Genomic DNA, 9,287 nt, shown 5'->3' on the forward strand with positions numbered 1-9,287 from the left:
CCCTCTTTGGGGTCCAGCGTCTTTACTGGCACACCGCCTCGTGTCTACCCCTCTTCAGGGAACAACGAGAAGGCTGACACATCGTTCGGTGTTTGGCTCTAGTACCATTTGTAACGACCCAGATCCACCGCTAGTAGATATTGTAACAAACCATCATTTATAAGGGTGTGGAAACCTTCCTCTAGAAGACGCATTTTAAAGCCTTGAAGGGAATCCCGAAAAGGAAAGCCCAAAGAGAATAATATCTGGTAGCGGTGGATTTGGGTCATTACATTATATGTGTAGGTTCTCAAAAACCTACATGATTGAAAAGGGAAACGAAACATTGTTTATAAGAGTGTGAAATTTTCTCCCTAGCAGATGCATTTTAAAACCGTGAGAACTAATGACGATACATAATGGGTAAAAGCAAGCAATATCTCCTAGCAATGGAATTGGGGTATGGCAAATAGTATCAGAGCAAGACACTGGGTAGTGTGCAAGAGAAGATGGAGAGAGGAATGAACCATTATTTTATTTTAAAATTATGAGGATGATGCCAATACGCAGATAGTGGACTTGTAGTATAAGAATGAATGAATGGATGGATGGGTGAAATTTGACTTGTGATTGAAGAAAGCATGAGGTAAGGAAGAGAATGATGGATATTGGGGGATTTTATTGAATGTTTGAAGATATTGGAGGGTAGTTAGAGAGTTTGATGCTTGGCCGTTATAGTCTCCATCAAGCAATTCCAATCCCAAAAACTAATGATTTCTCCCCTAATTTTTACACAAATTATTCACCATAATTGCTATCTTCCTAATGGATCATATAAATAAAAACTTTATATTATTTTATTTTGTAAAAAATAAACGTATAGTCGGTTTCTTGGATGGAATCAAACACTACGAATAGGGGACAAAGAAGGAAGCAAATGGAAGAAAATGATAGCAAAGTTTGCTTGCATTGGAAACTTGGACTTGTGGTGTTCTTGTGTGTGTCGGTTGCGTAAAGCTCCACACATTCATACATTTTTTGAATCTAAAGGACAAACCTAAAATTATTACATATATTCCTCACACAAACTCATCAAACTTCGCTTCAAGCCATTCATATATATTCTGTATATCTTTTTGGTTTTCGATTTGATAGATGAGTATCAACCATGTTGACACAATTATTTTCAAATTGAGATTAATAAATGTTTTGTATTTATCTCCTACAACTCAGGAGGATCCTATGTGAGGGGTTGGCAGTTTGGCATGAAGTTGTTGAACCATATGCAATAAGGAGCTTCATTTATTTGATGACGTGGCCAAATCTAATCACATTTTCCCCTTTATTTATAAAGTTAATTTCATCATTATCTTCAGATTCTAAAAAAATAAAATAAAGTAAAGGGAGAAATGACGTTAATAAATGTTATAAAGTTGGGTAACCCAACCCCCTTTCAACGCCCTATCTGTAGTTTCATGCCCTAATTGCTACTCTTTCTTAAAAATCATAACTTTATTTTCTTGTGGTTTAATTGTTGCGAAGTGAATGATCTCATGGCTCGAGATTAAGAAAAGACGAAAAAGAGAACGTTTTTGGACTGAGTTTTGAGTCAATTTTCATTTAGTCCATAAAAATATTGACTTCCATCTCTGTTTGGTCCCTCTAATTTTAAAATCTTATATATTCATACCCTACACCCAACAAATTAAACGAAGAAATAAGATTATTTATTTATTCAGTTCGAACGGAATAGAAAAGCAAACTTCATATGAACATGTTTTTTTTTTGTCTTAGTCAAAAGTTTCATTTTGGATAAAAAGTATTCGCTTCTTGCTATTTATTACACTAATTCATATATTGCGCCATAGGCTAAAATTCTAAAAGTAATGGATACGAGATAATTTCATTCGTAAAAAGTAATTGAAAACTAAAGTATAAACACTAAATTAATTACGCTTTTGAAAATGTTAAAGTCTCTATTATGAGATCCCACGTAAATTGAAAATGAGAACATAATATTTTTTTATAATGGTGTGGAAACCTCTCCGTAATAGACTCGTTTGCGATACTTAATGAGTCAAAGTACATAATATTTGGTAGCAATGAACTTGAACGGTTAAAAATAGTATCAGAGTTAAATACCATGTAGTATGCCACATTTTTGATAATTTTGGTTTTGACGTACGGCTAATGCTCGGCGTAATACGTGGACCGATAAATGCGGGGTATGTGGGGACCCGCCCATTCTCTTCGAGCATTGAAAATGTATACATAATAATATATATAATTCATTTTTTGGTGCGAAAATAAAAAGACTTTTATTATGTTTTACCGTAAAAAGAAAAAATCAATAATTATTTCTAAGATTCGGAAAATTATAATTATTAAAAATTAAATTTGGTTTTATTTTTTTCCTAAAGAAATTAAACGTTTTGAAATGTTCGTCAACTTTTATATTATCTATTCTTTTTTAAAGGAGCTTGTAATTTTTGACTAACATTTTAAAATAATTTTGAAACAAAAATAAATTAAAATTTGCGAGTTTAATTATTCCGTTGTTATTAGAGATTTATAAAATTTATTAAAAAAAATAGTAAAAGCATTAATTAATTAAGAAAAAAAAAATAAAAACTAGATTTACTAATAATTGAATTAAGACATTTTAATCTGCATCCAACGGCTCTGAATGAATTACGTGAAAATCCGATCCCATGATTGTAGTGCTGTAGGGGATTATTCATCTCCCATTGGATTCCAAAATGGAGAATAAGAGGACTTGTGAATCAAGCAAAACCGGTTTCATATCTAAAACCGTTTTGTTATGAGTTGTGATCCACTTTTGCCCTTCCCCTCCACCGAAACTCCATTTGTTTCTTATAGAAAGGCGAGGGTATTAATGTCAATTCGCATTAAAAAATTATAAAAATCATTTCAAAAGCATTATCAGCCCTATATTTGATTTCTTAAATATTCTTTTTCTGAAAAAATAATTAGAATTGAGTTATGTTTTTAATTGTAGTTATTGTAATTTTAATATATATCTGAAAAAAATCACCAAATTTAGAATAATGAAAGGATAAAATTCACATATAAGTAAAGTTTATTTTGTAAAGTAAATTAATATTATTATATTAATTTCTGAGATTTTGTTTGATTGGGTGAATTTTGAAATATTTATGACATAATAATAATTGTATAGAAAAAAAAAAAAAAGAAAGTGAATTAAATTAATTATGGAGAGTAATCGGAGCGCGAAGCAGAGAGACCAAACACCATTAATTAAGGGTGATTATTTCGTCTCCTCCAAATAAACTTTTTTTTTTTTTTTTTAATTAATTTTTTTCTTTTTCCTCTGTTTCCCTCCATAAATACCAATCCCCCATTCATCTCAATCTTCACATTCACATTCAAATTCTTCGCTTCATTTGCGGTTTTATCAATGGCTGCTATTCCTATTTCTCTTCTCGCCATTATTATCTCCCTGCTCTCTGTCGACGCTAGGATCCCTGGAGTTTACTCTGGCGGCCAGTGGCAGAGCGCTCATGCTACTTTTTATGGCGGCAGTGATGCCTCTGGAACCATGGGTATGGTCTTCGTTTTTTTTTTTTTTTCACGCTTTTTAGTCTGGAATTATCACGCATTGTATCACCTTTTCCTTCGGTTCGACTTTCTCTGAAAATTCTAGGTAGTTGTAATTCTATGTTTGATCGTTGAGAATTGTCTGCGTTTCATTCAACCTAGTTGTGAATGATCGTTTGATTTTCCTGAGGAAATTGTGCGTGTTTTTTGATCGAATGATGCTGTGTTTGCTCTTCCTCGATCGGACTTTCTGTTAGAAACCTAGTTGTGAAGGATCATTTGAATTGACTGAGAGTGTTGTTTGTGTTCAATTCAAATGTTGTGCTTGCTTCATCTCGAATTTTCTCTCTGGAAGCCTAGTTACTAATGATAACTTCAATTGTGTGTATTTGGTTCAATTGTCGTGTTGATTTTTTCGTCGAATTTTTCTCTGGAAAACCTAGTTTAGGACGATCGGTTGAATTGATTTGAGAAAGAATTGTGCGTTTGATTGATTCAGGTGGTGCTTGTGGTTACGGAAACTTGTACAGCCAAGGTTATGGCGTGAACACCGCGGCGTTGAGCACTGCTTTGTTCAACAACGGTTTAAGCTGCGGATCTTGCTTCGAGCTCAAGTGCGCTAACGATCCGCAGTGGTGCCATGCCGGCAGTCCGTCGATTTTCATCACCGCCACAAACTTTTGCCCTCCTAACTACGCTCTTCCGAGCGACAATGGCGGCTGGTGTAACCCTCCCCGTCCTCATTTTGACCTCGCAATGCCTATGTTCCTCAAGATTGCCGAGTACAGAGCCGGAATCGTTCCAGTCTCTTATCGAAGGTAAAAAAGAATAACTCTCTTTTCTTTTCAGTAGATAACGCCGTCACTTTATTAAACTAGAAAACGAGCCAGAAATTTGCCAAACCGCGTGAGTAATCGAGATCTGTGAATGAACTGGAGTAATCTCGACCGTCTGATTTTCACTGTACTGTATTTTGGTACTGAGCAGTGAAGTTGGAAAATCGGGTACAGAGTAATACTTTTTCCGTGGAATCTTACACCTAGTTGTCCTGTCTCTGTTTCATGACTTCATCATCCTCATGCCTCTCTTAAAAGAGAAATTATTGGATGCGATGGCACCGTCGAATATGCCATAGACAAATTGTAGAACTCATTTTTGATTTAACAGTCATTATTAGGAGCATATAAATTTTAGACGCAGCAGTTTCATTGAGTTAATTATAGATGGCATTAGTTTATGGCTCCACAATCAATTCGAATCCTCCACAACCAGTCCGAATCTCTGCCACTGACTGAAATGGGCAGTTTGACGGAGTAAATTACCCATTTTGTCTTCAGATCAACCCCATCCCCTCCTGCTTTTACATTTTTATTGAAGAAGTTATTCTTTGTCGATTTCCAATGCCCTTTTGCCATTGATCTGCTACTCTGAAGTTATTATAGTTTCTATACATTGTTCATCAACTTTCTAATCAATTTGCTTTTCGGTCGTTACCATGTGAATGCATTCATTCTTGTTTAAAATAAATTAGGAAGGCACCTAATTAGTTTGCCATGCTGGAAACGAAATCGTTGAGATTAATTATTACTGTTCATGAACTCCACAGGGTGCCATGCCGGAAACAGGGAGGAATTAGGTTCACAATCAACGGCTTCCGATACTTTAATTTGGTACTGATCACAAACGTGGCTGGCGCAGGAGACATCGTGAAGGCGAGCGTGAAAGGCAGCAAAACAGAGTGGATGAGCATGAGCCGAAACTGGGGTCAAAACTGGCAATCAAACGCCGTTTTGGTCGGTCAGTCACTGTCGTTCAGGGTTACATCCAGTGACCGTCGCACCACCACTTCGTGGAACATCGTCCCTTCCAATTGGCAATTTGGCCAGACTTTCACCGGCAAGAATTTCAGGGTCTGAAAATTTTGAAACCCTTCCCGCTCTTTTTTTTTTCTTCAACAACTTGCTTATCTTTTTGCTTTTGCTTCAATCAAATATGGGTGGGGGTAAAGGGTTTCCTTAGAGGGACGAGAAAGTGCGAGAAAAATGAGAGAAAAGTGAGCGCGGAGTTTAGGGGATTTTAATGGTAGGGGGAAACTTTTTGACTTGGGAGGTGGGAGTGTGTGAATGCATGTTGTCTATCTCATGGGGAAAGGCGGTGTATTTCTTTTACTTTGTTTGTTGTAATGAGAAGAATGGCTGAAAGTGGCTGCTTATTACTACAGCCCGCAGCTTTGCTTATTACTATAAATGTCCTTTTATAATTATTAGACAGCTTACATGAAATTATTCCTGTTAACCCACTCTGCCTCCTTACAAGATAAACTCGATAACTTCCAAAAATATATTATCAAATATACAATATATCTATTGAATTTGGTGTGCAACATTTGAAATTAATGTAGTAACCACACCCATAAATGGCTAAAACTTTTGCACTTACCCATAAATCTATGGTAATTTAACAAATACAAGAAGTCTTTAAAGTAACATTATCTTTTAAAATGATATCTCTAGAGGATTCCATCCAACAACCCTCCATCCAACAACCCTCCTTATTAACAAGAACTTTACGTTCATAAATTAACCTAAAATACATACATACCCAAAATGCTCAATTGAAAAATTGTAACTCTCATATCCATTAATACTTCAATACTTTAATAATTCTCTATAACTAAAAAAAATACAATAGAGCTCCTTATGTGATAATTGAAAGGTCAGTAGATATAGTTGATTAGATTCCCTTATAACACAACCAAACTTGAAATCATTTGATGTAGATTCCCTTTTGTGTGTAGCTCATTGGGTATTAGCTGATGCAACAATTTAATGGAATAAGTGCTCCCATTAACAAGTCTTCACTTTCAGGTTTGTGTACATTTTCTCCTCAATAAAACCTTCTCTTTAATCTGAATATATACATGAACCAAATATCTCTCTTTTTCTCTTCTTATATTCTCACTTTTAACCTCCAATGGACATGGAGAATCATATATTGCATACTATCTTTGCTGGTCTTGGTTTCCACATCTTCAATTACAACATCATCCTTTATTAACTTTTGACATAATTCAAACATGTATTTCATGGACTCTTGAGTGAACCTTTATTTTATGGATCCATGAATTTCATCCAAATAATTTGCCTGAAAAACTATCCCAATTGAATAGTTATTGACATGATTCTGATTTTGCGCTTGATGAATTATAGACTTTGTTGCATCTTCTTTCAAACATATTGCAAAACTTTCAATCATGTCCATATGTATTTCAGCTCAAAGGCAATCGCAAACTTAACAAACTTTCTAGTCAGAAAAAGACTTCAAAGACTATTTATAACCTTGAAAATAAATCTTGTATTATATGATATCCATCCATCCAATGTGGCAACTAACTAAGTGCAACTTTAACCTAATAAGCATAATATGCACAACTTTAACCAAACAAACTACATAAATGACCATTTAATAACTTCAAAAAAAAATTATAATTATTTGTAAATAAAGTATTATTATTAAATTTTGCTGTGCAAAAATTGAAATTCATGTGGTAACCTATAAATGGTTAAACTAAGATTGGGTGAAAATGAATGATAATTTACAGTTGGCCATAAATCTGTGTAATTTAATCACTACAAAAGAGAAAATAAAGTAATTTTAAGTTGTCATCGCTCAAGAACCAAAGTCTCCCGGATTCCAATCATGTCCCTACCATCCATTTCCCCCTTTTCTCCAGCTGGCGTGATCAGGAGGGAGGGATCCCAACTCGACAATGTCGACTCGATCATGTTTCTATTGGCAGGGGTACAGCATGAGTGGTTCATTTCTATTCGTAAGGACTTAGGTGAGTGAGGAATACGTGGTTTATGGGGCAGTTCACCCTCTTCGATTAGTTGAAAAAAAAGGCTTAGGCACCGTCCTACCCTGTTCGGGAAGACCGACTGCCCTAGACAACTTTTGAACGAAATGAAATCAATCAGATCAAATATCCACCGCTTGACATCTAAGTCACAAAGTGTTTGAAATTGCTCATAATTTCTATATAATATCAGTAAGTTCTAATGCCCGCAAAATTGGACCAGGATTTGGAAAGATAGAACACTTTCTACACCAACACACACCATTCCTCTATCTCTCCCAACCATTATTTCATATCTTAAAAATCACTCTCTTATGTATTTGCCATATATCTCTCCTTTACTTGCAAAAGTACTCATCTATTATAAGTGTTCTCACATAAACTATTTGCAAGCCCCAAAAGTCCCATCTGTAAATCCCCTTTAAAATGATGGAAACAGGATTTATGTTCTCCTGATTGTGTGGGTTAACGGCTTAAATCAATTGTATAATCCATTTGTTGTTGAAGGTTTAGATCAAAGTGAGCTTCACTCACTTAGTCCAGAATATCATACCAATAAGCTTCCTAATCCATAAACTTCATAGTGTTGTAAGAGAACTTAACTCCTAATCCATAAGACAATTTGTTTACTTAGAAGAGGGAGTCAAAACATCACATGACTTGCAGGTTGTTTTATCCTTCCTTCTCATGAATGGGTCTGTTTCCAAATTTGGGAAGCTTTTTTTGTATTTAGTTGTTTGACGGATCTATTTCAAGCTTTGCCCAACGTTTAGCTGCATTCATTTCCAATATCATTCACCCTCTTAGAAGCATTGTTTAGGAACTCGATAAACTGGAAATCCCACGAACTTAAGAATCATATTGCTAAAAACATCATTTAATCAATAAATATTTCAATTTCCTTCGTTCCCGTCACTGAACTTCCTAAATATATTGCAATCACCTAAGTTTTTGTCAAACTCAGCCAAGATGATCCTTCCGATTCAGGCATTTTGAAAGAATTTTTAAACCAAACATGGAAGAAAAGAAAAAAAAGAAGATCAAGGAAGAGAAATATGAGATGGAATCAGTAGACAAAATGGGATAAATTAAACCCATCATCTGTGGATACCATTCCTACGGTTGTCTGGCCGCTGCCTGATTGCCCAAACACCTTCTTTCCCGGAAAATTTTACTTTTCCGAGAAAATCAAGAGAGAGAGCGATCAGGCTTTCTTTATAGCATCCATTGTTCTATGAGAAAACCCACAAAGAAAAGCTCGTTTCCTCGCAAGCAACATAACGAATGCCAACGAATCAAAATCATCAAACAGAAATATGCGAATCAGATAATGCTTGGAGCTCATATCAAGTGTATAGAAATTTAAAAGAACCCGTCACTGTGAGAGAAAACCCTAATTCAGAAAATCGCAAGAAAGCAGATGCAAAGGAAGATATACAGAAGATAGAAGATACCAAAGCCGCCATAGGAAGACGGCGGCACCTTAAATCAATCTTCTCCTCCATCGATCGCTTTTCTTGTAAAAATCGAACAGGGTTTTCGATTCAAATCCCACTCGAGCCTCTCTCTTTCTAATCATAGCCCACATTTGAGAAAAAACAGAGAGCTGTGAACTCGAATCTCGGCCGATTAGGGCAAGCAATTCGAAGAAATGGCGATTACGAGAGGGGAAAAAGAGACGAGTGAAGAGAAGCGGCAAAACTAAGCTTAAATAGGAGAGTTTTGGGCTTAAATTCAAGTGCTAGGGTTTCCCTCTCTCTTGAGGCACGTAGAATTTGACGACATGTCGAACCACATGGGATTGGAGTCGTTCAAATTTTAACGGGATGGCCGGACGACAAGGTCCAGATTTTTTTTTTTTTTTTTTTTTTTT

General features: G+C 35.5%; 1 protein-coding gene and 1 non-coding gene across 2 annotated transcripts; one reads left to right on the top strand and one right to left on the bottom strand.

Moving 5' to 3' along the window:
- The first annotated feature begins 3,354 nt into the window (after nucleotides 1-3,354).
- On the top strand, nucleotides 3,355-5,849 carry LOC111482566 (expansin-A4-like). Its single transcript, XM_023128387.1, has 3 exons — nucleotides 3,355-3,563; nucleotides 4,058-4,376; nucleotides 5,165-5,849. Exons 1-3 carry the CDS (start codon nucleotides 3,419-3,421, stop codon nucleotides 5,472-5,474), a joined length of 774 nt encoding a protein of 257 aa, XP_022984155.1. The 5' UTR covers nucleotides 3,355-3,418; the 3' UTR covers nucleotides 5,475-5,849.
- A 2,616-nt stretch (nucleotides 5,850-8,465) lies between these two features.
- On the bottom strand, nucleotides 8,466-8,599 carry LOC111494264. The gene has a single exon (XR_002720164.1). It is a non-coding gene; the product is annotated as a small nucleolar RNA snoR143 (small nucleolar RNA).
- Nucleotides 8,600-9,287: the final 688 nt, after the last annotated feature.

The sequence above is a fragment of the Cucurbita maxima genome, unplaced genomic scaffold (genome assembly GCF_002738345.1).
Source record: "Cucurbita maxima cultivar Rimu unplaced genomic scaffold, Cmax_1.0 Cma_Scf00001, whole genome shotgun sequence".
Taxonomy (NCBI): Eukaryota; Viridiplantae; Streptophyta; class Magnoliopsida; order Cucurbitales; family Cucurbitaceae; genus Cucurbita; species Cucurbita maxima.

Excerpts from the sequence above, each read along its gene's own strand:
- LOC111482566 (XM_023128387.1), top strand. The coding sequence starts at position 3,419 with ATGGCTGCTATTCCTATTTCTCTTCTCGCCATTATTATCTCCCTGCTC. Across the intron at positions 3,564-4,057 it reads TGATGCCTCTGGAACCATGG|GTGGTGCTTGTGGTTACGGA; the intron begins GTATGGTCTTCG and ends TGATTGATTCAG. Across the intron at positions 4,377-5,164 it reads GTTCCAGTCTCTTATCGAAG|GGTGCCATGCCGGAAACAGG; the intron begins GTAAAAAAGAAT and ends TGAACTCCACAG.